This window comes from Vigna umbellata, chromosome 4 (genome assembly GCF_029865625.1).
Source record: "Vigna umbellata cultivar VRB3 chromosome 4, Vumbellata_1.0, whole genome shotgun sequence".
NCBI classification, from domain to species: Eukaryota; Viridiplantae; Streptophyta; class Magnoliopsida; order Fabales; family Fabaceae; genus Vigna; species Vigna umbellata.
This window is the reverse complement of record NC_142168.1, coordinates 7,761,201-7,780,969: the sequence shown is the minus strand read 5'-3', so window position 1 is coordinate 7,780,969 and position 19,769 is coordinate 7,761,201. Positions and strand designations below refer to the sequence as shown.

At 33.6% G+C, this 19,769-nt stretch overlaps 2 protein-coding genes across 7 annotated transcripts; both read left to right on the top strand.

The window, feature by feature from the left end:
• The first annotated feature begins 1,303 nt into the window (after positions 1-1,303).
• Positions 1,304-9,680, top strand: LOC124833948 (uncharacterized). Of its 6 annotated transcripts, none has more exons than XM_088113432.1 (8): positions 1,304-1,458; positions 2,546-2,630; positions 2,758-2,969; positions 4,916-5,758; positions 7,010-7,059; positions 7,166-7,476; positions 7,644-7,798; positions 8,216-9,680. In XM_088113432.1, exons 3-8 carry the CDS (start codon positions 2,811-2,813, stop codon positions 9,440-9,442), a joined length of 2,745 nt encoding a protein of 914 aa, XP_087969558.1. In that variant the 5' UTR covers positions 1,304-1,458; positions 2,546-2,630; positions 2,758-2,810; the 3' UTR covers positions 9,443-9,680. The 6 variants fall into 6 exon arrangements, with proteins under 6 accessions (XP_087969558.1, XP_047164483.1, XP_087969557.1 ...); XM_047308527.2 differs by having other exon boundaries at positions 1,305-1,458; positions 7,641-7,798; XM_088113431.1 differs by lacking the exon at positions 1,304-1,458 and adding an exon at positions 1,471-1,626 and having other exon boundaries at positions 7,641-7,798.
• A 1,309-nt stretch (positions 9,681-10,989) lies between these two features.
• On the top strand, positions 10,990-14,093 carry LOC148199160 (subtilisin-like protease SBT3). The gene has a single exon (XM_088113434.1). It carries the CDS (start codon positions 11,175-11,177, stop codon positions 13,485-13,487), a length of 2,313 nt encoding a protein of 770 aa, XP_087969560.1. The 5' UTR covers positions 10,990-11,174; the 3' UTR covers positions 13,488-14,093.
• Positions 14,094-19,769: the final 5,676 nt, after the last annotated feature.

Here is a 19,769-nt window from a genome sequence, read left to right as displayed (position 1 = left end):
ATAACTGACTGTCATGGAATGAGGGATGATTACACGGCGCGTCACCACCGCATAGTTGTCGTTGAGCATGCAGGGACGGTGTCCCCCAACATGTAGCATGTTTTTTTCGCTTTGGAAATAATAGCTATTTGAAAAATACATTCATTTGTCATAAGTTTTTAATAATAAAATATTAAATTAACATATAAATTAAATTATTAACTACAATATTATTAAAAGTTTGTGTCAAACTATCATTTCCTTTCTCTTTCGCATACTATTTATTAACCACTTTTTTCAACATTTTGAATTTGTTTTATTTTTTCAGATTAAAAATAAAACCCTTTTATGATTCAAACTTAAAAAATAACCACAACTTTAGCCTAAAAAAAAATTAGATTAGCTTCTTAAATTTTAATGAAACATCTAGTTTATCCCTGAATGTGTACTGATAAATGTTCGTGTTTATTGAAAAAAATTGTATGTTAAAAAGTATGATTATTTTAGTAAAATTATTTAATAAATGATATGTTCCATATTATTTTTAATATGTATTAAAAAAAACTGGTGTTTTATTCGCCTGAAAATATGAACAAATACAGAGAACTTTGAAGACTGTGACTCCTAACAAGCAAGCAGAAAATGACTTTTAACTTCAGAAACTAAAATTTAAATCACTTTAATTTTCAAATGATTTTTTTATCGCTTTGAAATTAAATGTTTTTTTATAATAGAAAATACACACTGAACTGCACTTACCCTAAATTTGAAATACTAAAAAAGTAATTAAATGTAATATATATATATATATATATATATATATATTAACATTTGTTGTTTTTTAAATTTATTGATTGAATAGTCCAAAATTGCTTCTACAAATTATTATGTAGTTCCGTCTGTCTGTCTCTCTCTATATATATATATATATTGTGACAAATAATTTTAGATTTTATATTATTAATCTTTGATAGCTAAAAGCTAATTGTTTTATTAAAGACATGTTTTACTTCTAAGTGGAATAATGGGAAAGTTTTTAGATTACAAAAATCTGAAAAAATTTAAACCTGCAGAAGAAACTGAGAATTTTCGTATTTAGCGGGAAACGTATGGAGGTGCAAAAAGAAATCGCCAAAATCAGGTTAAAAGATGGGCCTTTCTCGATTCTGGGCCTATGACATAACCTCATGGAAGCGACGTGTCATTGTTGGCGTGAAAACGCAAGCAAAAAGCAAAGGTTTTTGTCAGTGAGTGAGTGTGGCTCTGATGTTGCTTATTAATAATTAAAAATATTATTTATTAATGAAAAACGCGAACAAGGAAAATGAAAAACATACCCAAATACATTGTACAAGGACTGATCTTACCTCTTGTTAAGTTTCTCAAAGTACTATAGAGTAGAGACAGATGCTGACAACAGGAAGAGCTTTCAACTTTGGTGTATTATTGTTCCGCTCGCTTGTCTCTGCTTTCTCTTTTGTAAGCTGTTTCTGCTTTTTTATTTTTTGCACTTCTCCATAAGTTTTTTATCATTTCCTTTTCTTTTTTGCTTGACTGCTTGCCAAAGTTTGATTCTTTTTGCGTACTGCATGGCTTGAAATTTCACAAATTCATCTGGGTGCTGTGGACAATGGCTGAATAGTAAATGTAAACTGGTGATTCTTTAGTGTGAATGGACCCATTCTCTCGTTAGGTTTTGCTGCAAGGAATCTATTCCTTTTTTTGTGTCTAAAGAAAAAAGAATAGTGGGGTTTGTGTTTGAAGTATGTGAAGCTTCAGGTTATAAGCAAAGTTTCTTTCTTTTTGTTTTTATGGGGTGTTTAGATTTTATCTCGTTTTTTGCTTACAAACTGTGTTAAAAGGAGCGTTTTCATTCTTGTGCTCTGAAAATGATGGAGTGTGGATGGTGGTGACTTGTTGGAGGTCAGGTTAGTGAAGTGTTTTTCTGTGGGTTCACGTGGTTAATGAAGTCTTCAATGTCGATGGGAATAGGGAAGTATGGTCATCGAAGAAAAGTATTCTTGTTTAAAGATGCAACTATAGAAGTTTCTCCGTGTAGGGATTGCTTCTATGTGGAATTTTGTGTTAGATACCCTCATAAAGGACCTTATTGGTCTAGTTGTTGCTACCGTTGGCAAAGGTTCTTTCAGAATGTGGTTGTTCATGAAAAAAAAAAAAAAACTGAGAAAATCATGGGCTCTTGTGGTTTATTAATTAATATCGTGGCACATTAAGAGGTTCCTTGAATTTCTCTGTAGAAGAAAGATGAACATTTTTACTTCAGCTTATTGAGCTTGCCACTTTTTCTTTGCAACAAAGATGTCTCGTGCTTAGCTGGCTGGTCCTTTTGTATAAATTATAAAAAAGGACTAGTTTCCATTTTGCTTTTGCATATATATTATAAATGAAAATTTCATGGCACTAAAGCATTTTAAGATTTTCAATCATCACAATATTGTATTGATATTTCAAATGCCTGTGGTGAAACTTGCTTACCCTTCTTTCCTTCGTTCATATTAGTTTATGTGAATTGCAACTCCTTAAGGGCTTTTTAACTAATGTGCAGGTTAAAATCAGGAGTTAAACTGCTTTTGTAGATTGAAGATATATTCTATCCGAATCCAATATTTGAGAGATGTGTCCTGTGATTTGTAAGATGCATTCAATTTATCATTTATTTCTCTATATTCATAATATTCTACACATCAGTGGTGAATGCTTGACTCTTAAGTGGAATGGACTTTATTGGTGACCCGTGTTGTAATTTGTCTTCTTCAGTGCTCCAAGCCTAGCATCCAGTAGTTAAGGAGTTCTTATCCAAAGAAGTTTAAATGTTTGGGAACAAAGTCTTTCTAACTTATAAAAGAAGGCGTCAATCTCTAACTAGTAATTTTGTCCATGGGAATTGTAACCAACATTCAGTGTGTGAAGATGCCCATAATGACAACCAAACTGTGGAGAAAACATCAGAAAAGCATGAAGAAAAGACGGTGAGATTCTTAAAACCAACTTCTGGTTTTGTTGATATGTTCATGGAGCATCAAACTTCTATCTCTCTCTTTCTCTCTTTCTGCAATTCCATATCTAACAAGATTTAACAAGACTCTTGTAGGCCTTGGCATAAACTACTAGCCAGTGGCAAGGTTCATTAATGTATTTCTCTCAAATGAAAAGGGTTTTCATTGTTACAAAATACTGGATTTAAGTGCATTGGTGTATATTGGCAGTGAATTGCCAGAGAGAAAAACTATGACATTATATTGCTGGGGCTCGTGTACTTTATGTAAACTCTCATGTCTAACAGGTGAAGGTAGCATTGTGAGGGCCTTGATACGAAATATTTTTAAATGCATTGATGTATATTGGCAGGAGTATAAATCTACAGAAGTATAAAGAAATTGGAATGGATAATTTTTAATTTTATAGTAAGAAATTACCTTCTTGAGATTGTTTTTGTGATTAGAGAAAAGATGTAGTTAGAGGCATGTGAAAACAATAACTTCAGACCTTTTTGGATAAACTTCTCTATAAACACTTATGAAAGAAAAAGGTAAAATAAATTGAACTTCTCTCATAAGCTAAATCAACTTATGCGCATAATTTTTATTGAACCTCTTTTTGTTTAAGTTTTCCAATGTATAATTTGATGTTATCTTTTGGGAGAAGCTTAATTCATTACACCTCTTTCTATCTCCTTTCCTACTAGTGTTTATGGAAAATTTTATGTAAACAAGGCCCCTACTGATTTATTTTCCTTGTAGTGTTATTTTTAGTAATGTGAAAATCTTTGAGGTAGGTTTGAATACGCTCTTGTAAGATGCACCGCCAAGTGACAAAAATGTAATATATTTTCCCCATATTACTGTGAATTTGGAGGAAGAGAAGAAGAAAACAAGTTGGTGAGAGAATCAAGAAGGTAATGCTCTATAATAACAAAGGATTTTTGACTTTGACCTGGTAAAACAACCAATAGGTTAAGTCAAAATATATAGGATTAAATATGTTTTTGGTCTTATAACTTTTAGTGAAAATTGGAAATAGCCCCTTTTTAAAATTTTGGCCCAATTTAGTCCTTCAACTTTAGAAATGAGTGGATTTAGGCTTTTTAACTGAATTTTGTTGGGTTTATTTCATGTTTCAAACGCTTTTCATAATTTGATTTGTTTACACATTTCCGCTTCAATGTTACTTGAGAAACGCATTTGAAACATGAAATAAATTTAACAAAACTTGGTTAAAAAGATTAAATTCACGTAGTTCTAAAAATGGGGGACTAAATTGGTCCAAAGTTTTGAAGATGGACTAATTCTAACTTTCAAAAGTTAAGGGACGAAAAATATATTTAACCCAAATATATAAAAGCAAAAATTAGACTAAGTCAAAATTTATCTAAAAATCATCATTCACAATTTACTCAATGCTAGGCTTGTTCCCTATAGAACTTCTGAGATACTCATAGATATAACCAAATTTTGAAATACTCATAAATCTGTTTTATACTGTACAAAACATGAAAGCAAGAAGGCCTACTGCAATTTTGGGATGTGAGGGGAGGAATCCAGAAAGCTGATAACCGAGTAACAAATTTAAACAACCAATAGTTTACTATTTTGTTATATTTACAGGAGAGGAAGGTGATTTTTTGTTGAGAAAGTTCTTTCGATGCTGGGATATCATGGCTATTAAAGTTCAGTTTTTTCCTTTTTCCTTTTAAAGAACAATGGAAATATCAAGTAAAGAACACTCGTGTGGAGTTTCCCTGGTGATGTGATGCATTACAATAACATCCACCTTTCTTATAATTATCAATTACAGAGCAAGTAAATTAATTTTGGGAGCAAAACAGGCTATATACTGGAATAACACTTAACTGCCAATTACATGGAGAGCTTTTGTGATCGCATCTGACATGCTTACTCATCTATATATTTTGTAGGATACTAGTGGTGGGAAAATGCCGTGTTTCAAACAGCTGGATTATTCATCATTGCCTCTGCTTCAAAACACTGGTGATCCTAAAACAGAAGTGCTTGGAAACAATGATACAACAGAAACAATGGCTACTGCCCATGAATCATTTTCAACAGAGGATCCCTGTGAGGATAACATCAAGAATGATGATGGTGAGTTGCCCATAGTAGAGAAGACTTCAGATAATGATTGCAATACTCAGAGAAATTCCTGTACCGGTGAAAGCTCTTGTAATGGATGTGACAACTGTTCTAATAAAATTTCCCTGCCAGTTGAATTGGGTGCTGTCAATGATTTTAATTTAGTCAACTCAGAAACATTGATCACAAGGGATATCAGTTCTGCGCAAGTCAATACATCTACTGTTTCTAATATTTCAATGGATGATCCTACTGGTTGTCGCCCCAAAGGTAATATTGGAAACCCATCTGTAGATAGGGTTATTCGGGCCAACTTGACCAGTCCTCTAATAACCTTCAGTCGATGTTACAAAAGAAAAAAGTGGTTGGATGGAAATGACAAGCAAAACAGCTTATTGCACACGAAGGAAAACATTTCAGTGTTAACCAAGTGGAGTATGCTTGCAAATGGCAATCTATGTTCTAGTGATGAATCATCTAGCGAGGAATGTCCTGTAGATAATGTACCTGACCTTAATCAATCAGTGGAGCTTTCAGAAAAAGGGAAGACATTGAGTGAAACTCAATACAAAAAATCTTGTAGAAGTTGCTCTATGTCTTTCCTGACAGACCTTAATCAATCTGCTGAGCTTACAGAAAGAGGGGAGCTTTGTCAAACTCAAGAAAAAGTATGGCTTCCTGGTGATTCTCTTAAACCTTATGGTTTTTTACTTGAAATTTTGATTTATTCATGAAGTTATATGATAATTACTTTAGGTGATGATTTTAATTTGTAGAAGCTTCTTAAGTTTTGTATCAATATTTATCGCTAATTTTAGGATTATCATTTGTCTCCTTTGCTGATGATCTTTATATGTGAATGCAGTGAATGATTTGATGATTTATAAATTACTTCATTCACTTGGATAAAGGGATTTTAGCTTTGCTATTATTCTTGGACTAGTGTATATTATGGAACTACAATTTTGAGTGTGGAGAACCTCATGTTGTCAACAAACTTTTATACTTCTATTGAAACATCATTGGTCTTTTAGTGCAACTGCAAGTAGTTGTTATCCATGGATTGGTATATTTCTGTATACTTTTTTTTAGATCATGACTAAAATCATCTTGTAATCTGACTTAGTATTTATCCATCACTAATTTTACAGTCTGTTCTGCAGTTAGGTTAACTTTAAAAGTTAATTTAATTGTACTTTTTGTTCCTTTATTTTTTTAGTGTTATTTTGGTCTTACCTAATTTTGGCCCCCCTACCAACTTTTTTCCCTAAAACCTTAAACTTTTTATTTTCTATACAGATATTTGAGGTTTATGATGAGTTACGACTACGAAATAATTTTAAAATTTTAACAGTAAAAAGTTGAAGAATTTCCTACAAAGATCAGGGTTGAAGAGGGAAGTTTTTATATTTTGGTTACTTAGTTTTGAGCAGATTAATTTTTGAAACTATATAATCAATTCAATTTTTTGAAGATTGCGTGAGAATTTAAAAGCTTTAGATAGAAAAGGAAGGAACCAAATTTGCTGAATTTTGAAAACATTGGGACTTAATTGACTCAAAAACTTAGAGGATCAAAGTCACGTACAATTCAAATAAGAGAGACCAAAAGAACAATTAATCATACAAAGCTTTTAGTAGGTTTAAAATTCTTTATCCAACTTAGATACAGGGTTTTGTCTCCTCTTCTAATCCTTTTCTGGAGATGTAGTGACAAAGTCAACAGATAATAGCTTAAAGACATGGGAGTAAACAGACTCAAAACGGTACTCTATACATTAGACAGAGCTATTGGACATCTTGATCATGAAAACTACTCAGTTTGATAGAGGGATTGACTTTGTGACAAATTTTGATGTTGATCATCAATCAGTTAGTCACAGATCTCGTGAATAACAGTAGCTCATAATTTTATGACAGGTCAAAAGTAGTGATTCTCCTTGTTCCCCTGGAGTTGTTTCTGAAACATGGTATATTTTCATAAATCTCACCTCTGCATTTTTTTTTAATATTATAAATCCAATAGAAAACCATTGCTGCGGGGGAGAATTGTATTCAGTGCTTTCATTCTAACAGTATGACAGACATGAGAAAGAAACTTGGTCATGGGGAAGACTCCGGAAAAAAGGCCCCTCATACAGACAGAACAGGAGAGCTGAGCCACAGTTGTCTGATTCACACGGAAGACCAACGTCTTAATAAGGATTGCCAGGTAGTCTCTGTCAAAGTTGATTCTGAAGATCCCTATCCTGCAGCCGCAGGCACTAATCAGGAACTACAAAAGTCCGAAACCTTGTTGCGTGAGGCCAATGAACATGGTTTGGGCAATGAAATGATGAAAATTGCTGAATACCAACCTCAGTTTGACCTGCCTAATAACTCTGCGGGTAAGATTTTCCCCTTAGCCTCAAACATTGAAATATCAATCTAAATATTTTTTCTGTAATTGTGAAGTTTTTATTGATTTATATATTGCTTCGAAGCTTCATCATGCCTTTTTTTCATTTTGTTTAAAGAATTTACTCTTCATATAAATTTTCTTGTGATACAGAAGAGCACATTGTTGATTTAAACATGGGTGCTGAGAAGCATCCCTTTCATTTGAGGATGAGAGCTCCTGCCTCCAAATTGGAATCTGCATGCAGTAGTTCTGCCATTGCTGAAGATAAAGTTTCTGAACTGGACCTTTTAAATGCTAGAAATACACAGGTATAATAGGATGCCAATGCATTTCTATAACTTCAAAGGTGATATTTTATATTTTAGAAAAGAAAATTACAATGTGCAAATCCTGGCAAACATATTCGTATTTAGGAAGAATTAACAAAATCTAGAAATAATGGTTAAGTAGTTAACCAATAAAAGATTGGATAAAACATTGTTTTTGTCCCAATTGGAAATATAAATGTTTTAATTTATCCTGGTTGGAAATATGTGTACTAAGACTTCCTTAATTGGATTTCTTCAGAAATGGTTTGTGCACTGTTAGTCTTACTTCCCAAGTGCAACATGTCTCACTCTTTTAAACATCAACTATGAAGTTCATGTTATATCTTCCCTTTAAAAGACGATGATAGTGTTCCTCATTATTGATATCTGGTTCTCCTTATCCTCTTGTATATCCAGCTGATTTCAGAAGGAAAGACTACAGCCGGTGTTTGCTCAAGTAGTACTCAAGCTCAGTTAATGATGACTGAAGAAAGAATGAGGGTTCAACAAACAAAAACCAGTAAACAAAAATCGATGCCTATGATTTCTCTTTCTTTGGGCTTGTCTTTACCTATGGAGCTCAAGGCTAGGGTCAGTGATTCTGTTAATAGTATGTCAGTTTTATCTTTGTCAAATTCAACCACTGAAACTATAGATATTGTCCAAGATGGACTATGTCGGTCTTCATCACCAAACCGGAAACTATCGCATCCCAGGAACCAGGTAGTACTTGACAACATTGTACACAGAACAAGAGCTTTAAATGAAAGAGGAAAATTTCAAGAATACTTGAAGCCACACCCTATCATGTGGTCTGAAGAGGAGTTGGATTTTCTTTGGATTGGTGTTAGGAGACATGGTAGGGGCAATTGGGATGCCATGTTAAGGGATCCTAGATTGCGGTTTTCACCATCAAGGGTGGCAGGGGACCTTGCTGAGAGGTGGGAGGCTGAACAATTAAAACTTTTGAACGATATTGATGTTTCACAGTTCATGTATCCAGCAGCAGAAAGGGCAGCAGCTGTGGCATCATTGCAAGGAAACTTTTGCCACTTGGATCCTAAACAAAGTTTCTGGGAGAGTAACCATTTGAAGAGACCTATTACCAGATATAACTTTCAAAGCAACACCACTGCGCACACTCATAGGCCAACTACTCATTCCAGAAAGACCAATTACAACAACAGAGACAAGTATGAACTAGGATTTTTCCACTCTCCTGGAAGTTTGAGCATTTGCAGGCAGAACTCTTACTCGAATGACTATCCCTTCAATTGTTTGGCTGCGACAAATAATTTGCCCCACTGGCTCAGAGAAGCTGTTAACACTCCTCCAATCATGCCAAATATGTCTGCAGTGGGTTCCTTGAGTTCTCACCCAGACATGCCAGGAACTTCAGATCATTGCTTTAATACCAGCAAGTCATGCTTTGTACCTCAAAATTGGTTCAATGGTCTGAGGGCAAGTGAGCCACACATGCCAAATGGTTCTTACTATTCAACCTATTCAAGGAGAAAATATGGGGTGGTGAAGATGAACAAGTCTCTGGAATCTCGTGTCCAGAAACCAGATGACTTGATCATTGTTGATAGTGACACTTCTTCTGAAGAGACCATATCTGATGATCATCGTGCCAGCTTGTAGATCTCAACATCGAGGATGATTAAATGACAAGCTTTGTTAATAACTGTTGTTAGCTGCAAAAAGGTTGTAGTAAAATGATGCATGGTTTTGTAGTTGAGCAATCTGTAAAATGTAGGAGATTGAAGTGACTTGCTGCCAAACATTGATTTTCATATTCAACTGAATTTTTTAGAGATATTAAATGGTTGGCATTTATTTGAGGAATCAGATGAAATGCACTCTTTTGTTATGAATCTAATCTGTCTAAATATCATTCCTTGATTTGTTTTTATTTTTGATAAGGAAATTTTACAATGTAGTTGATTTCACTTTAAATTGTTGTTTTTTAAATGTTCTGTTTACATAAAATTTTAATTTCTTTATAAAGTATTTTTATTATCATTAAATATAAAAGTTTATTGGTTAAAGTCTGTTTTGTCCCCTTTATTTTTTCAAATAATTTTACAATGTTTAGAAAAGAACAGTAAATTTGATATTTTTCATTGAATTGGTGTTAATGACAGAGAAAGGAATGATGTAGTACACTAACTAAACCTACACCCAATGTCACATGTACATGTTGAAAACTAATTCAAACCGTATCTTTATTTAGTTTCTCTTGTATGTTAGAGTAAATTTATGACTGATATTCTTTTGGAGAAATTGGAATCAGTGATTCATCCGTAGGAAGAGGAAGCAAAACATAAAATGTAAAAAGATAATCTGGTTCAAGTATTTCAGGAAGTGGAGGGTGCGTCATTCACTTGTACACTTTGAAACTACTTTAAATGATGAACTAATCTGCTTAGATTAAGTTATTTAGGTATTCTCCACCAAGATATTTATTTTAATTTAATCATCATCATCATCACATTCATATACTTTTGTTATAATCCTTTTATTTCTCTCTTTCACTGTAGGATAAGGTCTACACTTTTTTCTTTATTTCTTTCAATTCACTTATCTCGTCATCAAAAAAAGCTGATATAAAGAAGTTAGCTGCCAATTGTGATTAATTTAATGTTGGAAACAACATTTTTCCTGCTTTATGTTCCTGCTACAATATCATATACACGTTATTAATTATAGATGCATGTGAATATTTTAAAAAGATATTTTTATAAATTTTTAAAATAAATATAATAAAATTACAAAAAAATATAAAATATAATATAAATTAAATTAAATATCAAATAAAATTGAATTTTAATAAAATAGAAATAAATTAATTGTAATTTTAATTAAAATTAACTTAAAAGAAATAAATTAGTTTTTTTGGATAATATATACTCATTAGGTATAGATAATATGATACATATATTCAACCAATTTATAATTAAATAGTAAAATATTTGTTATCGGTTGATAGTAGTAAAATATTGGTTATCTGTTGATAATAAATACTGATTTTGTGTTTCAAATTTTATTCACAAATATAAATATTAACATGAATATTTTTTTGTCATTCTAACTTAAGCATCTGGGTTTGGGTCTAATTGGTGCAAGAAATCTTACATGAGATTTATTACTTTGCATCAATCACACAAAAGTAAGGTCTACTTTTTTTTCTCATCACAAAGCACCTTTGATTCAAAAAATAAAGTCCCATTATCTTTCAATTATATTTTCCACAGTTTGTAATAATTACACATGTCAACATCTTTGGCATTCTACAGACCAAAACTTCTTATAAATGATACGTGATCTGATCAGTTTTTTCAAACTAAGAAATTTTCATTGAGTTGCATAAACAATGAGGGAGCCAATGGCTAACTTTGTGATTCCACTTCCTTTCATGCTCTTCATTACTCGTTGGTTTCTGTTGGCTCATCATGCCAGTGCTGCAGAGACTTCCACATACATAGTACACATGGACAGATCCCTTTTTCCCACTGTCTTTTCAACGCATCATGATTGGTTTGAATCCTCCGTTCAGTCCATAAAATCAGCAACACCTGGTCACTCATTCAAGCAATCACAGAAACAGATAGTGTATTCCTACAACCATGCCATGTATGGTTTTAGTGCAGTGCTAACCTCAGAAGAGTTAGAGGCTCTCAAGAACTCTCGTGGTTTTGTTGCGGCATATCCAGACAGAAATGTCACCATAGACACCACTCACACTTTTGAGTTTCTCTCCCTAGCCTCTTCCAGTGGCCTCTGGCACGCTTCCAACTTGGGGGAGGATGTCATTGTGGGTGTTATTGACTCTGGTGTGTGGCCTGAGAGTGAAAGCTTCAAAGATGATGGCATGACCAAGAAAATTCCAAGTAAATGGAAAGGAACCTGTCAGGAAGGGCAAGACTTCAACTCTTCCATGTGCAACTTCAAACTGATCGGAGCTAGATATTTCAACAAAGGAGTGATTGCTGCAAAACCCAAGGTTAGAATCACTATGAACTCAGCCAGAGATACAGTGGGTCATGGAACTCACACATCTTCCACAGTTGCTGGCAACTACGTCAGTGGAGCCTCTTACTTTGGCTATGCCAAAGGGGTGGCCAGAGGCATTGCACCAAGAGCTAGGCTAGCCATGTACAAGGTCCTTTGGGAAGAGGGTCTTTACGCCTCTGATGTTTTGGCTGGAATGGACCAAGCCATTGCTGATGGGGTTGATGTCATTTCCATCTCTATTGGGCAGACTGGTGTTCCATTTTATGAAGATCCTGTAGCAATAGCTTCTTTCGCAGCAATGGAAAAAGGGGTGGTGGTTTCATCCTCTGCAGGTAACCAAGGTCCTGCTCTTGGAACTGTGCACAATGGAACCCCCTGGCTTCTGACTGTGGCTGCCGGAACAGTAGACCGCACATTTGGTTCTCTGACTCTTGGAAATGGCCAAACCATTATTGGTTGGACCTTGTTTCCCGCAAATGCGTTAGTGGAAAATCTTTCACTTATCTACAATAAGAATACATCAGCCTGTAACTCAGTGAAGTCGTTATCCAAAGTGGCCATGGAAGGGATCATTTTATGTGACTTGGTGTCAGACCCGGAGTTAGTGATTAAACAAAGGAGGTTTGTTAAAGAAGCCAGTTTGTTAGGGGCAGTATTTATCTCTGATCAACCATTAGTAAATGAAGAACTTGCCAGCTCTCCAAGTATTGTAATCAGTGCAAAGGACGCACCATCTGTGATCAAATATGCAAAAAGCCATAAGAATCCAACAGCCAGTATCAAATTTCAGCAAACATTTGTTGGAATAAAGCCAGCACCAGCTCTTGCTGATTACTCTTCAAGAGGTCCTTCACCTAGCTACCCTGGGGTCTTGAAGCCTGACATAATGGCACCTGGCTCTAGTATCCTTGCTGCTTACCCTCCTGATATATCTGTAGCTGCAATTGGTGACAATGTGTTCTTACCCAGTGACTACAATTTCATGTCTGGAACATCCATGGCCTGCCCTCATGCTTCTGGTGTTGCTGCTCTTTTGAAAGCTTCACACCCTGAATGGAGTGCAGCTGCTATAAGGTCTGCACTAGTAACCACAGCTAGCCATCTAGATAATACACAAAATCCAATTAGAGACTATGGCTATCCTTCAAAATATGCTTCCCCTCTTGCCATGGGAGCAGGTCAAATTGACCCTAACAAAGCACTTGATCCAGGTTTGATATATGATGCCACCCCACAGGACTACGTTAATCTCCTTTGTGCTTTGAATTACACACAAAAACAGATCTTAACCATTACAAGATCAGGTTCCTATAATTGTTCTAAACCATCGTTTGATCTTAACTACCCTTCATTCATAGCTCTCTACAGCAACAAAACAAGGTCAGTCGTCCACAAATTTAAGAGGACAGTGACCAATGTTGGAGATGGTGCTGCCACATACAGAGCCAAGGTGACAGAACCTAAGGGTTCTATGCTGACAGTGTCACCTGAGACATTATCATTCAGATACAAAAATGAGAAGCTAAGCTACAACGTGATGATAATGTATAGCAAGTACAAGAAGGAAAATATCTCGTACGGGGATCTTGTTTGGATCGAAGATGGTGGAAAACACACTGTTAGGAGCCCCATTGTAGTGGCACCAAGTGGAACTGTACGAGCTGTAGTTTGATATTTCCTTGTTCTGGGCATGAAATCCTGCTTCTTCCATGGGACCCAAAATAATAAACAGTGTGATGAATAAGTAATTTCGTATTAGTTCCATTTCCAGTGTCCTATCAGTCATAGCTATCTAGGTGCATGGTGTACTTTTGTGGAAGGGTGAATCAAATGGATTTGTGAAAGTGTTCAATATGGTAAATAAAAATCATGTTTTGGATTAAATAGGTATTTTCTCCAACACATGGCCATGAATCTTTACTCGAATAAGTAATGGATGACACGAAGAAGAGACAATCAGAAAGAAGTGACCTTTGACTGGTTTAAGAACAGCACTTTTGGTTTCTCTTTGAAGCGACGCATCTCACTTATAAAGTCTCATTTTCTGAAGATTGTGATAAAGAAGGTGATGATGGGTTTGAGAGACACAGACATGGTGGTTCAATCATTCTCTTGGATAGAGAAGACACGTGAACGACAATCTGAACTTCAACATGATCGGAGAAATAGTGGTGCCGCATTCTCACTTCCTCAAACGTAGGAGTAGATTGATTATTTTTCTAAAAGGTATATTGAAACAAAATTGAGATTTTTAAATATAGAGTGATTAAATTTTACAAAAATCAATTTAAGAAAAAAAAAGAGTATTGAACCGAATTTATTTTAATAAAACTATATTTAATAATTCAAAAACATTGATGCCTTTGGTTTGATGGGAGGCTTTTCTCTGTTCACATCTGTTGTTGTTATTTTTAGCTCATGTCGGCACAATTATTTTGATTATTTTTATTTACATTGGTTAAAGTTATTATTTTACTTCTGGGTTGATGATTTTTTATAGCCAACTTTTCACAAGTGACATTGACTAAAACCAATACTATTGAATGTTGGCTAAGAGCTTTCTCAATCGATATTGAAAAAATTAAATGCTAACGAATTTTGAACAAAGAAATAATATTGATAAAGAAAATTATACTTACACGCGTAGACTAAAATATATCTAGAAGAAAACCTTAACTAATGTCTATTAAGAAATATTTATAACATCCGTTGAAAGAAAACTGATTTCAATAATGTCATCGGAAACATAACTTCTATCAACATAATTTTTTTTAAAAAATACTATAAGTAAATATAGACAAGAATATAGTATTATCTACCATGATTGAGAAGAAAACCTTGATTAATGTTGATTAATCAATAATCTCAACTTATGCAACCAAAAAATAATTTTAAATAAAAATGGTTAAAAGAACAATCTTTAGTTTGAAATTATCTAGTTAATAGTAACTGTAAAAAAGAAATATCATATTTTATATTTGTTTTTTATCTTGGAAGGAAGTAGAAGAATGATATCAAGATTGAAGTGAAATTGAGGAGAGATTATGAAGAAAAATAAACTACACAGATACGTAAATAAAAAAAGGTAGAAGACAAATCTACCTTATTCCTCTTTCTTCTCCCCTATTCCATTACTCTCTTTTTCATCCTCCACTTTTCACTAAAATTTCAAATGTCTTCGTCTACTTCAAAATTTCTATTTTTCTATACATTTTATCTTCTTAGTTTTCTTATTATTAAATTTTATTGGAGTTAGTTGAGAAAAGTAGTTATCTCTAATTAAAAGATTGATGATTTTGATAGAATTGTGGAATATTTGACATAAATGTGAAAATGACTTAGTTTCTAAATTTTGGTTTTTATGCAAGTGTCGTGGTTGATTGAAAATTTGTTTAAATGTTTGAAGATGAGTGTTGTTGGATTTAGTTTGATAAATGATTGTTTAAATGTTTTTGATTAAATATTGTTATTGATAAATTGAGGCTAGATTATATATTAACTATAGAGTTTTCTTGAGTGAAGTTGTGGATATAATAAATATAAACAAATTAAATTTATATAACCTTTTATTATGAATTTGATAAAATGTTGAGTTACGGACCAAGATTAATTTGAAACTGTGACATCCCAAAATATAGTAACCACATCATATAATTTAGGAGTCAACATTCCCAATAAAGAGAACAGTTAGAGTATGACTTGCAATTAAATACGAAATTACAGTCATCCAAATAAAGGACAGAATATAAAACTTAAACAGTTTTGATTATTTCAAAATAACACCAACTCTTATTTAAAAATCCTAAAAAGACTATATTGCAGCATCACCGTCTTCCAACACTTGCTCCACAGATACCTCCTCTTCATCTGCTCACATCAAAGTGGATGATCATTGCAAAAGAAAAAGCATGCAACAAACACAAACACAAACAAGCAAGGGTGAGCTAGATATAAAAAAAAAACATGTTATACAGATCGCACAGTTAATTCATGTTATCATACATAGATTCATATAAAAGAACAATTAAAGCATACTCATTAAACCATAGTTCACACACTCACACGACATGTAAAAGTTCATCAATCATGGTAAATTGGCATTACAAGACTTGTTACTTTATACCCCGACCTGTTACTTTATAGACCGACTCGTCCGGACTAGAATGATTACCGAGCTATGGCGGGTCATGCACTCGTTGTGGCTTTATGAAACTTGGGCACTACCGCCCTGGCACTACCGCCTTGTGAAACTTGGGCACTACCGCCCGGTGGAACTTTGGGCACTACCGCCCGGCCACAGTCACGAGGTTAATCCGTTATCACTCACCTTGGATCATATGGAAGCATCTAAGACTAGGACCTCCTGCTACTCCTCACCACATGTTCAATCCTCTCTACATGAGAAGAAAGACCATTGGAGTTTCAGGATGACCCCCAAAACTGAGCTACCATGTAATCATTCTATACAACCCCAAAACACCACCATGTATCCTCTCCTTGAGGATCATGGAATTACGTTCATCCATCATACTTTTCAAAAACCACATACTTTCACTTTTACATTGCATACGAACGTAGATATAATACTAATTATACTTCAAAAGACCACAAACAACTTAATAAGTCATCAAAATCACATGAAACCATTCCATGTACATTAATAGGCAATAACAGTCCAAGAAGAACCACTAAACAACACAAAACCCCTTAAACTCATACTTAGACAAGGAAAACAACTTTGAAACCATCACCAACAGTTCCGGAATGGTCCAAAACCCCTAAAACGACCTAGAGAACGTCCAAAAATGATATCCGAAACCCCAAAAACTACCAAAAACTGTCCTGGATGATTTTCCGACAACAATAATCGATTATCATAAGTGATAATCGATTATTTGCGAGAGCTTTGAAGAAGATACAACTTTCTGACTAGAAATAATCGATTATCAAGTGAGATAATCGATTATCAAGTGAGATAATCGATTATGCTTTTCAGTTTTTGACAACAACGTGATTTTTCTGGTTTTGGTGCATCTTAGACATATCCAAATGAACAAATAAAAATCTGTAACTCTAATATTGATATGAAACATGTTTATATATGAAAGTAAAGCATTGCATTGGTCATTTGGATAAGAATTAGATGTACTAAACCAACTCAATTTCTACTCCAAAACATCTAACTCAATAACTAGAGGACCCAAACCCAATTTTTTATTAACTCAGGACCCAATTTCAATCCTACCATGTTGCTAATGGCTTTCCTCAATTTTATGACCTTAGCTAGTTCTAATAGACTCATACCAGCCAGCCCCACTGCCCAATTTCCTTTATCTCACTTCCCTTTACCGTAAGCTGACACAGTACCTGCACACCTATTTATTAACCCCAATACCAACATTTCATACTCCAGTTCTCTCCAACAACAGTCAGTACAACCAACAAATATATCCAGGTAAAATCAACATCCATACAGCATGATCACACAATTTCTTCATTTTCAACCAACACAATTTAAACATGTTCATCACCAAAACAACATAACAGTAAAAAAAACAAAATAAATTAGACAAGCATATCATACATCATCTAAAATTGTAACTAGCTCCCCTTACCTTGAAGTTGAGCAGTATATCCTACTGGAGTGCCCTAACAGTACCCTCCACGTGAAACTTGACAGAACCTACAGATCACCAAATTGGTGATAGAACATGGCTCTTAGAGCTCGAATAGACAGAGAATGGAAGGAATAACGTACAAGGCACGTGAACCCAGTAAAGTTGCATGCCCTAGGTTCTAGAACAGTGAAAGAGAAAGGAAAAAGGAAACTTACCGTTCAGAATGAAGAGAACGTTCGGTAGAAATGAAACCCTCTACTCCGCAGACGCTTAGGTAGCACCAAAATCAACTTTCTATGGTTCAAGGTTCTGGGTATCTAGAGAGAAGGAGAGAAAACTTTTAGGGCAAGAGTTTCTTTTTAGAGTGAGAAAGGAAAACAGAAAGACGAATCTAACAATTTGGGGAAAGACCCTTGCTAAGGTCATGTTCCCTTAGTTTGGGCTTGGTTGCCTCCAACTGGGCCCAATGGCCTTATAATTTTCTAGGCCCTTACAGAAACAAGTATAAGGTTGATTTTTTTTTATATTTTAAACAAAACGAAGAATATTAACATTTTTACTTCCAAGAAATATCTTGGTAATTGAAAAAAATCAAATACAAGCTTATAGTAATTTTGAGTGGGATGTCTAAACTTTATGGACTTTAAGTCTATTATATAACTGTTGTCATTCACTTCATTACCTATTTTTGGTGATGTGAGATTTTCTAAAATATATTATTTTTAGCCAACTTTTTTATAAATGCAAAATGAATATTAATTTTTATATTTGATTGAATTGTAGTGTTATTCGAATGAATTATATTGTATTATAATTTTTATATGTGAATCATTATTTGAGTTGTATACTAAGTGTTGACACTTATAATGTAAAAAATATCTCTTCATTCATTAATTATCTAAGTTACATAAACTAAAATATTAGGTGATGAGAAAAAACAAATAAAGGAGTTGTTACATATTATGACGTGTAAATGTGGAAAGTTGAGTTGTAATAAATTTATCCAAATTCATGATTCAAATTACTTATAAATTCAAGTTTTAAATTGGATCAGATGTTAATATCTTATAAGACTTAATACAAATTTTTTGAAAGTGTCAATCAATATTTCATTTGTTGAATATCTTTTCACATACAAATTTCCAGTTTATATTTATTTGGAATGTTTGTGTTTGATTGAAATTAAATTATTTATAAATTGCTAACAAACGATTTTACATTGATGCTATGTGACTATTCAGTTTAGCTATTAGAGGAAACAAGTTATGCAAGTAATTTACGCTATTATCCATTTACATACTATTTTTATGTAAAGAAAAGTACAGACTTTGCTATAAATAACTTGTAAGTGATCGCCAACAATTTCTAACAATGTAAAGTTTTTAGAGGCAATACAAAGTTATTAAATTATAGTTATAAGAGAAAATAAGTTATATAACGACAATATACAATAGTTTATTTTATCTGTAATTGGTCTTTGTTTAGTTTTGTCTGAATAAGTTTTCATATAGGTAGGACACAAGTCGAAAATCAGAAAGAAAAATAAAACAAAACTCTTCAGCTAAAAGAATAGTTTTTATGTTGAAAAACTTCTCTTATGTGTGTGTTGCAGTAAATTTATGACTGATATGCTGTTGGAGAAATTGGAATAAGTAATTCATCCTCAGGAAGAGGAAACAAAACACAAATGGTCAAGAAAGAATCTGGTTTACGTCTTAAAGGAATAGGAGGTTAAGTAATTCACTTGTACTATTTGAAACCACTTTAAATAATAAGCTAATCTAGTTAAATTAAGGTTGTTTAGGCATTCTGTACCAAGATGTTTATTTTGATTTAATCATCCTTATCACACTCATATAGTTTATTATATATATATATATATATTTTTCTCTTTCTTTCACTGCTAGCATAAGGTTTACACTTGTTTCTTTCTTTCTCTTTCAATACACTAAACTGGTCATTAAAAAATGCTAATATAAAAAAGTTAGTTGCCAATTGTGTGATTAATTCAATGCTGGAAACAACATATTTCTTGCCTAATGTTCCTGGTACAATATCATTCTCACACGGTTAAAACACTTTTACGGGCAAGTATACCAAGAGGATTTGTGTCTGATTGGTGGAATAAGGAAATCTTACAGGAGATTTATTACTTTGAATCAGTCAGAAAAGTAAGGTCAATTTTTTTTTTCTCATCACAAAGCACCTTTGATGCAGAAAATTTGGTCCAATTATATTGCAATGATATTTTCCACAGCTTGTAATAATTACACGTCAACATCATTGATGTTCTACAGACAGAAAAAAATCTTATATATGATGCATGATCTGATCAG